At 42.2% G+C, this 18,491-nt stretch overlaps 1 protein-coding gene across 4 annotated transcripts in view; it reads right to left on the bottom strand.

The window, feature by feature from the left end:
* Window positions 1–18,491, bottom strand: part of CYLD (CYLD lysine 63 deubiquitinase) — a 491,869-nt gene that overhangs the window by 60,731 nt on the left and 412,647 nt on the right. For all 4 annotated transcript variants that reach the window (XM_078670509.1, XM_078670506.1, XM_078670508.1 and 1 more), the window contains 3 exons: window positions 16,178–16,310; window positions 13,054–13,162; window positions 573–691 (listed from right to left, as the gene is read on the bottom strand). In XM_078670509.1, the coding sequence (XP_078526635.1) occupies window positions 573–691; window positions 13,054–13,162; window positions 16,178–16,310 (361 nt within the window). The remainder of the gene's footprint in view (window positions 1–572; window positions 692–13,053; window positions 13,163–16,177; window positions 16,311–18,491) is intronic.

The following is an 18,491-nucleotide window of genomic DNA, read 5'->3' as shown; positions in this document are numbered from 1 at the left end:
CTAAAGTAACACATTGCAAAGCTTTATTAAAAGAAATCCCACAACAGGAAAAGTGTCCCAGGTGACGTATGGTGGTGCCATATAGCTGAGATGAGAACTGTTCGATCCTGTGCTTATTTTCTAAAACAAGGAATATGAACGTGCAAAGTATAAACGTGTTAATTGGTATGGCATTTTAAATAATAGGAGACATAATTGAAAAACCTGTTTTTAAAGCACTGATGATTTCTATTGCACAAATACCCCACCTTTAGAGTAAAGAAAAGCACCTGAGACATTAGAAAGCAAGAAGTTCCATAAACATGCTCTGTATTATTTATTTCAATACAACTGACATAGTGGTGCTTAGCTCTGTAAGCTAAAAGTCCTAACATGGTGATACAGTACACGTATCTATGGTTCTTAAGCTTACACATCAAGGCAAACACTATCATACCATAGCAATGGATGGAATAATCAAGGGACAATAACGGCAGTTCATTACCTTATTTATCTATGTAAATTAATATAGCCCTACAACCCATGGTACTTCCAACTAGCCTTACAAACCATTTTAAATAAATGGGACATACCTGAGTGTTGCAGGTTTTACAGAACTGCTTGATTTTTCCAGTAGAAATGTCATGGTCATCATAGCACTCTCGACACTCAAATACTGCAAGTCCTCCACATATGCGGCACTGCCTTGGGGCTAAAGGATAGTTACACTGTAAATATTTTCAGAGCATTACCAAAAAACAATATGAATGCTCTCAGGAGCAAATGTGTGAAAGGAATGTTTATATTGGCAGCACACAACAAAATTGGTGAACTTTTACAAAACTCTTGAAATGACCATGCAATAGTGGCAGAGGTAAAATGTCTGAAGAGATAGTGACATTATATCAGTGTTAGTCTTTGGCAAAACATTTCACTTCATGGTAGTGGAAATGAGTAAAGAGTCATTTGTTCCCTCTCTAAAATGTTAGCGGCACAAATTTATATACAAATACTTGAACTATTGCATTTAGATCTTTGACCAACTGTACACTGTATTCTTCGTCCATCAACAGCTACATTGATGCAGCAAATCCTGACAAATTGAACATGCCATTGAGTGTGACTGCCAAGCTACAATATGATGACTTAGTCAGTGAATTCAGACACAGGGGCCACATTTGAGATTTGTGCATAGTGAAGACCTCTACTTACCGAAAGGCCTTAACTCTCCCTTCTCTGATTAGGACTTCATCATAGCAGCCTGAAGAACAAGTTACATACCTTCGGTAATGCTTTTTCTGGTGGATACAGTATCTGCCTGTGGATTACTCACCTTGTGAATATCCCCTGCGCCAGCAGCATTCCGAAATTTGTTGTAGCTCTCCACGCCAACGAGGACGACGTCGTAGAACCATGGCTCCGCTCGCGACTCCGCTGACGTCACTGGAGCCATAAAGGAGCCTCGTCGGCGTGATGACATCAGTTCCGCCCTTTTTTCCCGTGCCTTCGAGGCACACGGACGGACCGACATAAATATATATAGTACACAGAATTCAACCAACACACACAGTGTGAAAACAATGCTGTAAAAGACTTCCATTGAAAATAAAATAGACAATATCAACATTGTAGGTATACAAGGGTGGACAACAGGGAGGCGAGTGGGTCAGTGAGGAATCCACAGGCAGATACTGTATCCACCAGAAAAAGCGTTACCGAAGGTAAGTAACTTGTTCTTCTTATGGACACATCTGCCAGTGGATTCCTCACTTTGTGAATAGAGTCCCTCAGCAGTCCCCACTCCCGGAGGAGGGTGTCCACCCTTTTATACCAGAAAATCCTGTAGGACAGAACGCGCAAAGTGACCATCCCTCCTCACTTCGGAGTCTAAGCAGTAATGCTTCGCGAAAGTTTGGCGGGAGGCCCAAGTTGCCGCTCTACAAATGTCCTCAACAGGAACACCTCTAGATAAGGCAGATGTATAAGACTTTGCCCTGGTAGAATGAGCTCTTAAACCCTCTGGAGGTTCCTTACCAGCCAAAGACTAACAAATCTTGATACACAAGACAATCCATCTGGAAAGTGTGTGCTTGTGCACCGCTCTGCCTTTCCTGCAGCCAGCAAAGCCCAAGAAGAACTGGTCATTCGCACAATAGTCTTTAGTCCTCCTTGGAAGGGGGAGGATAGAAGGAAGGAAGGGTAATGGACTGCCCCAGATGGAAGGGAGTTACCACCTTAGGCAGAAAGGCAGCCCTGGTCCTGAGAACCATTCTATCAGCATGAATAGTCAAGAATGGGGGTTTTGAACTCAGAGCTTGAAGCTCACTTACCCTCCTTGCCGAGGTAATGGCAACAAGAAACATAGTTTTTAACGACAATAACCTCAAGGGAAAACCCATCAAATAGGTACAGACAAGATATAAATTCCATTGAGGCACAATAAAAGGAGTGGGCAGATATTTGTTGGTAAGGCCGTTAATGAATCGTAACACAATGGGTGATTTAAACAAGGACGGCTGGTCCGGCAAGCAAAGATCACAGACAAAGCCGATAAATAGCCTTTCACAGTAGCTACAGCAAAACCCGGAGACAGAGCAAACTGAAGAATGTCAGATAAGCGGGCCCTTAAAGGGTCAATAGACTTCTTCCCACACCAATGAACAAACTTGGACCACCTATATGAATAAATAGACTTGGTGGAGAGACGTCTGGCGGACAAAATAAGGTCCACCACGTCAGAAGGAAGAGAAAAAGAATTCAGGTTGCCCCATTCAATCTCCAGGCATGAAGGTGTACGGTCTGGAGGTGGGGGTGTGAACCTGCCCCTGCGAGCGGAGGTCTGCCCTGAGAGGGAGACGGAGCGGAGGGCACGAGGAGAGGTGGAGAAGATCTGTATACCACACCCTTCTTGGCCAATCACGGGCGATCAAAATGACTTGGGCCCGGTCTTGACGAATCTTCCTCAGAACTCGAGGAATTAAGGGTATGGGAGGAAACGCGTAAAGGAGTTGTGAGACCCAACTCAACTGAAACGTGTCCCCCAAAGCTCCCTGCATCGGATACTGGAGACTGCAGAATGACGGGCAGTGAGCGTTCTCGTGAGTGGTAAACAGGTCCACCCGAGGAGTTCCCCACGTCTGGAAGATGTGACGAACCACCTCCGGAAGAAGCCTCCAATCGTGGTCGGCTGAGAACTGCCGACTGAGACTGTCTGCACGCATGTTTAGAACCCCGGCAAGATGATCTGCAATCAGACAAATCGGATGGTCCCGAACCCAGGACCAGAGACGCAGAGCCTCTCTGCAAAGACAATGAGACCTTACTCCTCCCTGTTTGTTGACATACCATATAGCGGTAGTGTTGTCAGTTAGGACTTGAACCGACTGACCGCGAAGGGAAGGGAGAAAGGCCTTGAGCGCCAAACGTAGAGCCCGTAACTCCAGAAGGTTGATGTGAAGCAACCTTTCCTCTGGAGACCAAAGATCCTTGATCTCCAGGTCCCCCAGATGAGCACCCCGCCCTAGAGTGGATGCAACTGTTATCACTGTGGCCACCGATGGAGGTAGATGGAAGGGATTCCCTTGAGACAGATTGCCTTTCACGCTCCACCAAGATAAATCCGCCGCAGCTTCTCTGGAGCTCCTCACAGACTCCCTGAGATCTCCGTTGTGCTGATACCACAGCCTGCGGAGGCACCACTGGCGCGCCCTCATGTGCCAGCATGCATGATTGACCAACAGAATGCAGGAAGCAAACAGACCGAGCAGGCGAAGGACCTTCAGGACTGGAACGACCGCTACATTGTAAAACAAAGGGATCATTTCCTGAATGTCGAGAATCCTTTGAGGAGGAGGGAATGTTTGACAGACAGTAGTGTCCAGTACCGCCCCAATAAAGAGGGCACTAGGTGAGACTTGAGCACGTTTATCGAAAAACCCAATCTGTACAACAGCCGCGTTGTCACTTGCAGATGATGACACACCTTCTCCGGAGACCCTGCTTTGTTCAGCCAGTCGTCCAGATAGGGGAAAACCGAAATCCCCGACCTTCTGAGATGGGCTGCCACCACTGCCATCACCTTGGTGAAGACTCGAGGTGCAGTAGTAAGACCATACGGAAGGACCGGAAACTGATAATGTTGCGACCCTACCATGAAACGGATATACTTCCTGGTCGACTTCAGGATCGGGATATGAAAATACGCGTCCTGCAAGTCGATCAACACCATCCAATCCTTCTGTTGCAGCGCTTGAAGAACCTGCACAAGGGTGAGCATCTTGAACTTTTCCTGCTTCAGAAAAAGGTTTAAGATCCTGAGATCCAGGATTGGACGTAATCTGCCATCCTTTTTGGGTATCAGGAAATACCGGGAGTAGCAATCCTGACCCCTTTCCTGCTCCGGAACCACCTCTATTGCACCTTTTTTCAGTAATGTCAGAACTTCCTCCTGCAGGAGAAGAAGGTGGTCCTCTGAGCAAGTCCCTTGGCAAGAAGGCTAATTTGGAAGGAATTCCCGAAAGGGAAGAGCATACCCATTCTCCACAAGATTGAGAAACTAAAGGTCTGAGTCTGAAGGCCTTGAGATTTGGCAGTTGCCTTACTATCTTTAAATCTTTCCAGGGCCGCATCTGCTTTCTTGCCAAAGAGACCAGAGCCATCGAAAGGTAGGTCCAAAAGTGTTGCCTGTACATCCGGGGAGAACTCTGAAGATTTAAGCCAGACACTTCTTCTTGTAGCCACAGAAGATCCCATGAACCTGGCGACAGAGTCCACTGTGTCCAAACCACTCTGAATCGCCTGACGAGCAGCCACTTGAGTGTCCTGTAACACCTCATTAAAAATTTTCCTGTCATCTTCGGACAATTTTGGGGCAAGCTGTTTCGCTGAGTCCATAAGGGCATGGATATAGCGACCCATAAGGCAGGTACAAAAGGGGGTGGTGATGGACGGAGCATCTGAACCAATCAAACACTCACACCCAGTCAAAAGATCTGGGTTTGATCCATCACCGTTCTTTAGCCCACTCTGCCATCCCAGTTCAGACATGGCTATATGCAAATCAGTCTGACCCTGTGCCTCATGGGAACAGTCCAGCCCGAACTGCCAAGCCATGCCTTCCCTGGACCGGAAACCAGCTTCAGAGGACCGGTTTCTGGCATTCCAGCCGTCTTCAGCCCGGCTTGCTTGAATCCAGTGGCAAAGTGAGCAAGGGACTCACGTCTGAGCATACCCTGCCACACTTATGGCGGCCAAAGCGGTACAAAAGGGGGTGGTGATGGACGGAGCATCTGAACCAATCAAACACTCACACCCAGTCAAAAGATCTGGGTTTGATCCATCACCGTTCTTTAGCCCACTCAGCCACCCCAGTTCAGACATGGCTATATGCAAATCAGTCTGACCCTGCGCCTCATGGGAACAGTCCAGCCCTAACTGCCAAGCCATGCCTTCCCTGGACCTGGCGGTAACATGAAATGGTTATGTACAAAGAAATTCAGGCTGTGGAAGTTTCTGCTGGATCACATTTTTTTCCCACTTAACGAACAAAAGATTGGGTTTCCATAGGAGTCATTTAGTAATTGTGAATAGGTTACTGTGAAAAGGAAATAATAAATTGATCATCCAGTGAATTACAAAAGAAAAAAGGCCGTGGGCTTTTGTAGCAAAATGTACATGAAAAAATAACTTCCTTTAGTAATCTTAGCTCTTTTATCAAGCCAATAATATTTGGAGGATGTAGAATGGTGACAATGTAGACATATATTGACACAAAATAAAACAGTGAAAAAAGTGGTGCAGTGACCAATGTGAGGTGAAAAGAATTGAAAAATAAACACAGAAGAAAAAAAAAATCCCAATAGTTTAGATATTCTAAGACTGTTATGGATAGATAATATCAACCGATAATCTGACAGGGTTGATGTTTCAACCCCACGTGTTCATTTTATGACAGGATCATCATCAGAAGGCCTTCAAAGAAGCTGACCTTGCTCATCGAGTCCCAGATCTGGGTTCACCTATTGGCTAACTTGAGCTTAAAATACATGTGGAGAGCTTAACGAATCTCCACATACAGCTTGTTACCTTACTATGTAGACTTCCCACTTGTTATTGGAACACAATATTTTTTCATCGATGAATGGAGTAACCCGGCCTAATCATCCTGATGCTGACCCTACCAAAAAAATGGACATGCATCAAAACGTTGGCTTAGTATTGTACTAAGCACTGACTCTCGGGGTCCCACATAACCACTAAAGAAATTTGCTCCCTACATTTATGCATGATCCCTCCTCTCTGCCACTAATGTCCAGTAGCAGATTCCTGGTTTCAAACATGCTTACATTTTGTTTCTAATATTGTGCAGCAGTCATGTGGAACACAATTCCTGTGACAATATGGTAGGCCATTAATCATCTCTCTTTCCACAAAGAACAGAAGATCCATTTCTTTGGGTTATAGGTCTCTTCTGTCAACTCTTCTACAGGCAGAAACATCAATTAATCAATCAATCCTGAATGGAGCTTTGCTACTTTGCTGGTCCAGAATATTTGTTTACTATCCAGTATTGGACTGAATAAAATTAAGGCAGAAGAGAAAGGATAAAAAAGAATGAAAACAGAACATTGGCATTCTATTCAGATTACGCAAATCAAGCAAATTTATTAAAATCTTGCACTGCTAATTTGGAGAGGTTCGCTAAAATGGAAGCAGCATACGAGCAATGCGTGCTTAATATGCAAGTGAAAAAAGTTAATTTATAGTGACTTAATAGGAAGTTTGAGCCTTAATCAACTCTGCATTTAAAAGTATAAACTCAATTAACAAATTTCTCCATTTTAATTAACGTGGATCATGATGATTCTGTCCATCATGCACTTACTCTGAGAGAATCGGGCAACCAAGGATTTAAGCATAAGGTATTCAATCCGAGTGCCTCAATAAAATGATGTAGTAATAACACATGGAGAATTATCCCCGAGTGTCTTATTACCGCATACATAATTCTGAATTGTGCAGTTCATAATGTGTCCTAACAGGATATAATTGTGCATATGTGAATACAGACACCAGTAAATTCATGTTATAAAATAATATAGAAACTGAAATTTCAATAGAATCAAGCATGGTTAAACGTGCAGCGCAAGAAATTCATGTATTATTCCTTTCCGTTGATTCTCAGTACCCTATTCAAAGAGCTTGACAAAGGGTTCAGCGAATGCATATTTCACTATTTAATTTCCAGTAGACCAAGGGCTTTCTTAAGGCTTCTGGATTTTAAACAGAAGAAATTGGAATGCAGTTAAATCAGTATGAAGTCTCCTGCTATAATAGCAGATGTTTACCCGCATTCTGAACTACAAATAGTAAACTACTGCTGTCTGAAATTAGATCATTTTGGTTGGTCTCAGCAACTATACTGGTTGCCTGTGACCAAAAGGCTCTCCATTAAATCACTTTATACAGTACACTGGGTTGAATCTTTCCGGGGTGCATCATTACTGCATCATTACACGTTCTGCAGGTCAGAATGGGGAACGTGACAGTACCCCATTCAGACCTGCGAATCGTTCGATACTACAATTTTTCTTTGCCCTAACTTTGACAAGATTTACCTTGGAATTGTTGTGCAAGGAAAAATGTAGAAGCTGTGCAACGTTTGAGCACAGCTCATAAACCAGTTTCGGGCACAAACTTTTGTTGGCAGGCAAATTGGGATCACTATTGTACCCAGAAAGAACACTAAGAATGGTCACATATGCCCTTGAAATTAACACAAATTATCAGGACTGAATATAATGAGTTTTCAGCTAGATTCAAAAGCAGCAGAGATATGTTTTACATTATAGTAATTTAGAGGTCTCAGCCTCTAGTCATGACCTTTCCGAAACTAACTTCCCAAGCAATAACTGTTTGATAGTTGGCACGAGGCATAATTAAGGATTATCAAAATCTTCCATTGCATTGCTTATATCTCTCATCGCCTGTCCACCCTTTGGTCTGTTTCACTAACATTTTCTTTTTTTTTTTTTTTATTCTTTTTTTTATTTTATTAACAAACATACAATAGGTGGTGGTCATCACAATTAGGTGAATAACATTCACATGTGCATCTCGGGAAATCACATTACATACATAATACATTTAGTGCAGAAGATGTTCAGAATAGTGCATCACAATACCTTCACTTCACTAATATTTTCAATCTACAACCTTGTACTGAGTGGCAGAAGAGTTTTTTCTTGAAACCTTGAATCCTGACAAACGTTGACACAACCGTACCCAACTATGCTCCCTTGTTACCTTTGTCCCTCTAAACCATGCGTTTGTCTCAATTTATGACTTTGTCTGCATCAAACACACATCTGCTAATCTGTGACAAGGTATATTTAGCACAAAGGCAAGATTTATTTTGCACAACACCATATGCAGGACTTGGAAGTGAATTGTTATTGTGATTTTCTTCATTTATCCACACAATTAAGAGTGCCTTGCCCAATCACTGGAGATTTTACTCACTATGAAATAGAACTGCAAAACTACATATTAGTGCTGTATATTTATTATGCAAATACTATACTATGTAAATGTATCTATATTAATCCTTATTTCAATGACTTACTGCTTATTTTGTGTGCACCAGTCGGGTTGACTGTTTGAAACACAAGTAAGGTTATAAAAAATATTTGAACTCCTATGTATAAACATTGAAAACTATAACCAACTCTTATGGGGAACTTAGGGACCGAAGAGATTGATAGACAACAGAATCTAGTTGCAATTTCAAAGGCTGCCATTACGGATATTTTCACTGAAACAGCTAATAAAGAGTTGGTCTATGAGGTTAACAAACAAGTTGGTCACCTTGCTGTCCGTATGAGACAGCAGGCATCAGCTAACCTGATTCGGGAAATAGTGGATCCTGTGAAAGGCCTAATTACTGACCCAGAATTGATTAGAGAGGCTTTTTGGCAATTTTATAGTACCCTTTATATGGAGGAGGGGGGATGAAATGTTATAGAGATCCAAAATTATTTAGATAGCAGTGATCTCGTTAGGTTTAGCCAAACAGAACAAAATATACTAGAAGACCCCAATCTAGAAGAAATCATGACTATAATTAAAAACTTACCGAGAGGAAAAGCCACAGGCTTAGATAGCTTACCATCCAATTTTTTTTTGTTTTTCTGGACCAGCTGAAAGGGATCTTACTGGACTTATTTACTCACATTTTCAAAGGTGGTCATCCCCCCCAAGTCATGGTCTAGCGCAAAGATAGTAATCTTTCCTGAAAAAAATAAACCACCAGAACTGCTAGGCTCTTACCGGCCGATCGCGCTCATCAATGCAGACTCCAAATTTTTTCAAAGCTTCTGGCAAACCGAATCTCCCCTATCATCTACAAAGTCATAGCCAACTACCAGCTTGGCTCTGTGCCTGGAAGATCTACGGTAAATCACATTCAAAGGGTGATTACCCTATTTGATCATTCGGAGATTGCAGGAGGCAATTTTTGTGATCTGCTATGTCCAGGGTGGGTATTCCCTCGGGATTCATTCAAGCGGTACAAAAACTGTATGTCAACCCTCGCGCTATGGTAATGGTGAATGGTAGCCTTACAAAGGAAATGATTATAACTTGAGGAACCCGGCAGGGGTGTCCTTGCTCCCCCTTACTTTTCGCGCTGTATCTTGATCCTTATATTCGAAGACTGGAAAGGAATAGAGAGATAGAGCCAATTATATCACAAGGCTATACCACCAAAACCTTGGCTTACGCTGACGACATAACAATTGTGACCACAAACCCGAAAACTGCTATGTCTGCTATTACTAGTGAGGCGATTAAATTTGGAGGGATTTCAGGATACGCACTCAACCAGGGGAAGACTCAGATCGTTGTGAATTCGAAAATAGAGATGAACAACCCTTTGGTCGTTAGGGAGGCAACATACTTGGGTATTTCCATTACATCTAAACTGGAGTGTTTGGTGGATTTAAATGTGAAACCAATGTTGGATGTTATGCAAAAGGATCTGCAGCGGTTAGACAATTTACATCTCTCTTTAATAGGTAGGGCTAACGCCTTGAAAATGTTTTTTTTCCTAAAATCCTTTATCTTTTTAGAACTATTTGTTTAGAATTCCCTGATCCATGCTTTAAAACAATGGAACACACTTTCTCTAGCTTCATCTGGGCCTACGTACAACCCCGGCGTGCCTATAAATCTCTGACCCATTCCAAAGAAAAAGGCGGGCTTACTCTTCCGAATCTTAAAGCTTACTATTGGGCTTCTGTCCTGCTCTATAGTCAGGAACTGCTGCAAAATATAAGGGATGAGGAGGGCTTTGGGGATGTCCAGCCTTCTATATTTCAACTAATTATAGGTAATCAAAGCCTCGGCTATCTATGGCGACATCTCCACGACAGCTACCATAAGAAAGTCAAATTCAAGACTTTACTCTCTAGTTTTAAAACTTGGAAAACCGTGAGGAAAATTCTGGGCATTGGGCGAGTTTAATACTACACACCTTTATGGGATAACCCCGAACTACCAGAGATATTTAGAGACAATTGTATGAAGAAATGGGTTATGGCTGGAATTTCACATGTGGAGAGTTTGTTTTCTACGGTGGGGATGTTATCGTTTGAAGAATTAAGAGAAAAATTCCATGTGGACAGGAGGGATTTTTTTAAATATCTCCAAATCCGAGATTATATTATACGAAGGGTATCGGGAGGGGCTATACCTGAGAAAATCAAACTTATAGAAACGCTAATCCATAGGAACAAAAACACCATTGGAGGGATATACTCCCTGGTGAATATGCTATTTCCAGATGATATGGAGAAAACCGCCCAGAAGTGGCAGGGGAAAATAGGGATCACTCTGGATGAATTCCATACATCTTACTCAATGTCACAAACCTGTATCATGTCCACCAAACTGCAGGCACAATTTTATAAAACATGCTTCTTTTTATACTACACTCCTGACAAAATTGCCAAATTGGGGTCTGGAAAAGGAACATGTTGCCCCAGATGTCATCTATTTAAGGCTGATTGTGTACATATCTTTTCCACATGTGACGGATTAACCCTGCTTAAACGTGAGATCGGGAAATTCCTCTCGGGCGTTTTAAAAAGGTCTGTTATCTTGTCTGAGGAAATAATCTTATTAGGGGTCGCTGACTCCAGTCTTTCCGGAGCAGTGGCTGATTTTTTTTGTATTGCTATGGCTGTGTTAAGGATTTGTATAGCCTCGGCTTGGTTGGATCCGATTGCGCCTTCTTTTCAGCAATGGCTGGCGAGGCTATGAGCTATTTTTAATTTAGAAACTGCGATTTATAAAAGAAAGGGTAAGAAGAGACGCAAATGGGGGCTAAGAATTTGGGGCCCCTTAATGGACTCGTGTCAAGCCAAAAATAGGATTGTCTGATTCGGGAGGAGCACTCTCTTTTGATATAGCTTTATGTTGCTCGTTAAACTGTATAGTAAATATGCTAACTTTTTCTTTTCCTTTTTTCCTCTTGAACTGGTTTATGTTAAGCCCAAAATAGTATCCTAATTTATATTTTCTGATGCACATTGTCCTTAGATCTACAATGTTTTGATTAATTTGTTTAGTGACTGTCTTAATGTGTATGAAATGTTCATGAATTTGCCAAAGTGGGGATCTGCCGATAATGTATAGAATCTATTGTATGTCTACTTGTCTGACCGGGAGGGTGGGGAGGGGGGTGATTATAATCTTTGACAAAATCCAATAAATATATTTTTAAAAAGAAAACCAAAAACCTATAACCAACTCAATGATACCTGTAGACGAATGAATATCAGTGAAACATATACAAAGGTCTTCATACCCTAGTGTGAGAAAGTGAATGTAGGGTTACAATAATACAACAATTCAGGTATCTAGCACAGGGAGATTGAAAAATGGAAGAAATCAGTGGAAGAGGCATCTGAAGAATGAAGGAGATGCATTTTAACTGGGTGGATACTTTTGCTCTCGATGGGAAATCTTGCAACAGAAATACAAAAGAATCGAGCATTACTTGCAGGTCTTGGTTTTCAAAGTGTCTTTAGGCTCACTGAAAAGACATGTATATCTTGACATTTGAAAGTATTCTCTCTGGGATGACCTTTTTTTGGCTGACTGTATAATAAGATTATACTCACTGACATCAAGTCATTGTTATTTGTGATTATTTGTTGGCCTAACAAAATTCTTGAAGTGAGCTTTGATTAGTTAAAAAAACACACAAAGCCTCCAAGGCCTTCGCTTTGCAGCTATGGTTAAGATTGGTTTATATTTCCTGGAGGTTTGCGGCTAGTACTGACATTTGATGCAATAAACAGACCCCGAAAATGAAAACCTCTAACAAACCTGTGAGAACAATTTTACTTTGGCCAGACAGTAGAACCATATTATAGATTAGAGTTGTACTTTTTTCATGAACAGAGCCACCATTCAGCTCTGGTCTCTTCCCCACTAAGTCCACCCATCAAGTGCATGGAAGCAAATCATCCACTACTGAAATGAGCCATATAGTTCTGATGCAAAATATGTTTAATTAATTTAAATATATTAAATTAAATAAACAATTTTGAAAGATTCTTGATAATCATGCCTAGCAAAGCCCCTGACCTGTGTACCACACTTCTGACATACTTTGCTCAAAGTAGGAGCATACATTCAGCTGGTATTTATGGTAACAGCTGTCAGCTTCTCTAGAGCTCTAATTCTGCCTTATATAGCAGCCCATGCTTCTAATGTTGAAAATAATTTTTGACACTAGTCTTCAAATTTCTCCCCAAAAAGTATTTAGCCCTAGTTTAGTCGGTGATACCCGTGGGATCAAGTCATGATGGCAACAGTAGAAATAGAGAGCAGACAGAGCTCCAAGTGATGACAAGTCCACTACTCCTGGGGTTTTAGTAAAACAACATCCCTATGATGATGGTCGAAAGACAGTGATAGCAATATTGCCTCATAATGCTTAACTACCAAGTGGTGAAATATAAGTAAGAAATATTCTCGATAATGAAGTGAAGAATAACGTATACTTACTGTCTTCCAGTAAATCAGTTATGTTCAACTCCAAAGAAGGGAAAATCTTGTTGAACATTTTGAAATCTTTCCCAAATCGTGGCATCTGAATTATTAGACAAGAAGGTGCCTATGAAATCCAAAGAGAATAAGTATCAATAATGCCATTTATTATTCCATCTCTTCTCAGTATGACAGATGCCATGCTTTTGTGACCTTGATTAGAAATTTTAAAGTGCCCTAGACATGACTGCTTTACTACAGGTCACCCACAATTAACCAATTGTCTCAAAGTTCAATTGTAGTTAATGATACCAGATACTTAATTGATAGGATGCTTTGAGCACTGAAGGCATGCTCAGTGACGACGAAAGCACTGGACAGGGAAGGGGTACATTAGACAAATGGTAGAAATTTCTAGTGGGGTAAAGGAGGCAGAGGAGGTTGTAGAACAGGGGTCTCCAACCTTTTCTGTAGTGAGAGCTAATTCTGCTCAAGGAAAGTCCTGCCGAGCTACTAGCATATTGTATCACTGTAAAATACTGATGATATGTATTAACATTACACTATGACCACCCTAAGAAAGATTTATCAGGAGTCACCACCCAAACATTCCAGATGAAGTTAAAAGCAGAATGCTAGGAAAATGTTTATCAATATTGAATGCTTATAATCAAGTAAAATTCAAATCATCACATGCTGTTTGCCGCAAAGGGTACTACCACAGCAGTAAGTCTCCCCAACTCAAACTGAATTATCATTCAGCTAACAACTTTAAATGTGTTTTAGAATTGTAATATTTTGTCTTCATTAGAATATTCGTTTTTAAAAATACACATTTTTTCTATCAAAACCACTTTCCAGCAATCAAACTCAATTTTAAAAAAAAACCTTTTAAACAAAAAGCATAATTTTTTTCTTTAAAAATCAAATCAATTTTCATTGTTAGAAAATACACAATCCCTAAACATCAGCTTTTGATTTTCATTGAGTACAGCCATGTAAAAATGCCAGGGATGGACACATTCTGCTTCAAATACCCAGGAATTGGAATCATAGTCCATGCTTGCTCACCATAACACTATTAATGCATCTGTTATGCTAATAATGCCCACCATTAAATCGGGGCTACCACTGTGCCACAGCTGGATGCCCAACATATATCACTTATTGACATTATTATGAGAGAAGCGGTTGCCACTCTGTCTGGAATGGCTAAAAGCAAACCAGCCATGCTCCTAATATGTCAGTGATGGCAGCAAGTATGTAATTACTAGACTTATATGTCCAAAATAGTCAAGGATGTAACATTATGGCACTTGCACAACTATACCATGAACGAGCACAGTTGCGTCCGAGATAATACTCTTATGATGGGGACCAACATACATATTTGGCAGCCCTTGACTCTAGGAGTAGCTTTAAGGAACCAACACCGTTTATTAGGGAAGGTCACAATGTCACCCACCCACACAAAAATGAATATGATGCTTCTAATTTCTCTGCCCTGGATGCATCCTCTCTTCCGTCAGGTCTTTGGTTGATCATGCTCCCAACTAACACATTTGCACTCTAGTTCTTGCAGTCACTCACTTTGGTGGATCAGCCCTGGTTACTGCTCCCACTATTCTTTGATGTCACACACGGTGTGACTGATAGAGCAGGGCATATAACATGGCCAATCTCCTTCTTAGGTAGATTTAAAGTAGATAAAGATGGTTCATGTGACAGACCCATAGGCCAACACCTTAGCCTACACATGCTTCAACACCCTCCGCATACTTCGCAAGACCTTTAAATGGATCCCTCTCGAATCCAGGAAGACCATCACCCATGCACTCATCACCAGCAGTCTGGACTACCGGAATGCCTTCTATGCCAGAATCAACATATCTCTGCTCCACAAACTCCAGACTGTCCAGAACGCCGCAGCAAGACTCGTCCTCAGCATCCCACGACAAGACCACATCACCCAGCACCTACGAGACCTCCACTGGCTCCCCTTCGAAAAAAGAGTGACCTTCAAGCTACTCACACACACCTACAAAGCCCTCCACAACACCGGAGCCCAATACCTCAATGAAAGAATCTTCTTCTACGTCTCCAAGAGAAACCTCAGCTCTGCTGACCAGGCCTTGGCTGAAATCACCCGCATCCACAGAGCCAGAACAGGAGGCAGATCCTTCTCCTACATCGTGGCCAAGACCTGGAACAAACTGCCCCTCAGCATCAGACGAAGCCCCACACTGAAAGCATTCAGGAAGAGCCTGAAGACCTGGCTTTTGGAATGACCGGAGCTGCCCAAATGCCCCCCCCACCAGCGCGTTGAGACCCTCACGGGTGAGTGATAGGCCAACAGAGTGTGTGTTTGAGTGTTATCAAGAGGTCCTGCCAGTGGCTTGGCTGTCTGTAACTCTTACGGGTAATGAAACGAGCAGTGCTGCCTTCTTTAATATACACAGAATCCCTGAGATCAGATTGGTTTGGCTTCATCTCTGAGAGCTACTTTGAGGGTGCTGGTGAGCTACCAGTAGCTCCCAAGCTACTGGTTGGAGATGCCTGTTGTAGAATCTCTTGAGCCCCCCCCTCCCTCCACCACCACCCTTCCACCCACTGCCCAGAAAAAACGACATCTTTTATGATGTAATGAAATAGGTATGGCTCTCAAAAATCAGAAAATTAAAAAGGGAACATCGATAAAGAAAAAGTGTAGAATGGAATTAAATTTAGAAGTGACAAGGCAATAGCTAAATGGACGCATCACAGAGAAACATGAAATATAAACTTGCGGTCTTTGTAATAGTCTAAACCCATAGGAATACAATTAGTTGCACAAAAGATTTTAACTGTATTGTGTTTAAGATATGCAAGGATGGAAGTGCAGCTCCACTCTGCAAAAGGCTCTGCATTAATCCAGAAACCAATGGCTGAAGAGACTCCCCATGGTGGAGGCAGCACCATTTAACACCATCATTAGATTACATCTTCCATGCAGGGAGTTTCGATAAGGGAATAACTACAATCAGCAATAGCAATAGAAAACAGTGACACTACACTACAATGTACTTACGAGCAGTAAGTAGACTATTCGTTTACATCCTGTATTCATGTAAGTTTACATACCGGCACTTTCATGATCACTAACCTCTGCAAATTTCAAGCTGCTGTTTATAAAAGACCACTCAAGCAACTGCTGAATTGTAGGAACTCCGATGTTCTCATTTTTCTCCATGAAGATTTGGTAGAAATAACAATCTTGTACTTTTTGACCTGCTGACCTAAAAAGAAAGAATTCCAAGTGAATGAATGAGGGTAAACTAGCTTTGTCCCCATTTCACTCGTGCTTAAGAAAAGTTACTTTATTTTGAAAAAGGCATAAACAAATGCATTTAGCTATCTATCACTGCGGTTGGGTATGCAACTTTTCTTTTTTGTGTCTTGCAAACCAACTTATACACATTGCCAGTGAAATAGTAAGTGAATTAAGCCCTCACTGCTCAGAACTTTGACTCAGCTTTTCAAGCTCAACGACAAACAAAACCAAATCGCGCAATAATGATTGTGTTAGTTTGCAGCGTTATGAAAATGCAAAACTGTGGTACAAGGTTCTATATGAACGACAAGTCACTATCGAGCCAACTACACATTTGTTTTTGGGAAACAGCTTAAACAATGCAGACTGAGCCATGCGTGCCGTTTCCCCGCAAGCCGAACCACGCTTGCCTTAACCACACATATGCCTTAACCACACATATGCTTGGTTAAGGCAGTTTGCGGTCTAGATGTTGTATTGGGGATGCAGGAACAGGAAGGATCGGGAGACGACATGGTGAGGTAAGTGGGGTTGTGACTGGGTTTTTGGAGAGTGGGTGGCATTTTTTCGGGGTTGGAGGTCGTTTTTAGGGCTCATGGAGGGGGGTGGGGGGATAGGTACTGTTTACATGGCCGGGAGCCAGGGTTTAGGGCTCAGGGTGGTGGGTGGTGGGGGGGTTGTGTATAGAGCGTAGGGTCAGATTTTAGGGCATAGGGCGGGGAAGGGATCGTTTTAAGGGCTGTGGGCAGTTTTAGGCCTCAGGGTATGGGTGGAGTGGGTCGGGGTAGTGGTCAGTTTTTAGGTCTTAGTGCGGGGAGGATGCATAGGGGGTAGCTTTTAGGGCATGGGGACAGTTTTTAGGGGGCGGGGAAAGGGACAGTTTTCAGGGCTGGGGCAGATTTAGGCTTCAGGGCGGGCGGTCTGGGGGAGGGGTTGTTTTTAGGGCATGGGGCCAATTTTCAGGGCTTAGGGAGGGGTGGGGGAAAAGGGACAGTTTTCAGGGCTGGGGTAGGGGTGTGATCTTTACCACACATGTCCCTTAACCAAATAATGTCTTTACCATGAAATTGCGTGGTAAACACACGTCGTTGTTTTGAAAGCAGAGGGTCACTGTTGCTTCCTCTGCCACTTTCTCCAGCCCCCACCCCTCCTCGGTTAACAGCAGCAGGTGCTTTAGTAGATAGATAGGAAGGAGAGGGAGGAAGAAAAAGAGATGAGAAAGGAAGTAGGGCTGGTTTTAATATTTTGCCAGGGTTGCTTTTGGTTCACAATCTATCCCAATTATAATTGAGATCTAACAAATGGTTTTGTAGCACCTAGTTAAATAACTAGAGTGCAGAGAGAGATAGAGGATTATACCCTCTTGATTTGTCAACGTTAGTGCAGAATTATCAAACATTCTTTGATGTTTTTACGTGCGTGGTCTTTATTTGTTTTTCCATACATGAAAGGAGAACAGGAATAGTGAAAAACAGACGACACGTGTTTTGCCTTAATGGCCCATTGGCCATGGGCTTTCTCAAGGCAGAGCTTCCTTATGTAGGGAAGTAATGTTCGTGAGTCTCCTATTAGAAGGCGTTGAGTCTCTGCGGTCCAGGAACACCTTTGACTCAACACCTTCTAATTAGAGAATGACAAACATTACTTCCCTACATAACGAACATCTGCCTTCAGAAAGCTCACGGCCAATAGGCCACTAGTGCGAAACACGTGTTGGCTGTTTTCACTATTCCTGTTCTCATTTCATGTTTTGAAAACAAATAAAGACCACGCACATAAAACATCAAAGAACGTTTGATAATTATTCTGCACTAACGTTGACAAATCGAGAGGGCATAATCCTCTATCTCTCTCTATACTTAACACCATAATGGCTCTTGGGTGAAGCTATTCGTGAGTAATGTGCCACAACAAAATTGGGCCATGACAATTGTAGCACCAGAGCCCAGAAATTTTCACCCAAACAGTTAAAAATAACTAGAGTGCACCTGCTCTGGGCTCATACTCAGACTACGTACAAGTTACTGGCTCGAGTTGGCTATTATTTATCAGGTCATGTTTGCCAGAATATGACGCCAAAACCAAACAAGCTTCCAAGTTCTGTCCCCTGTCGGGGAAAAGTACATTTTCCTTTTTTGTGTCCAGT

This window comes from Lissotriton helveticus, chromosome 12 (genome assembly GCF_964261635.1).
Source record: "Lissotriton helveticus chromosome 12, aLisHel1.1, whole genome shotgun sequence".
Taxonomy (NCBI): Eukaryota; Metazoa; Chordata; class Amphibia; order Caudata; family Salamandridae; genus Lissotriton; species Lissotriton helveticus.
This window is presented reverse-complemented; position numbering and strand designations above follow the sequence as displayed.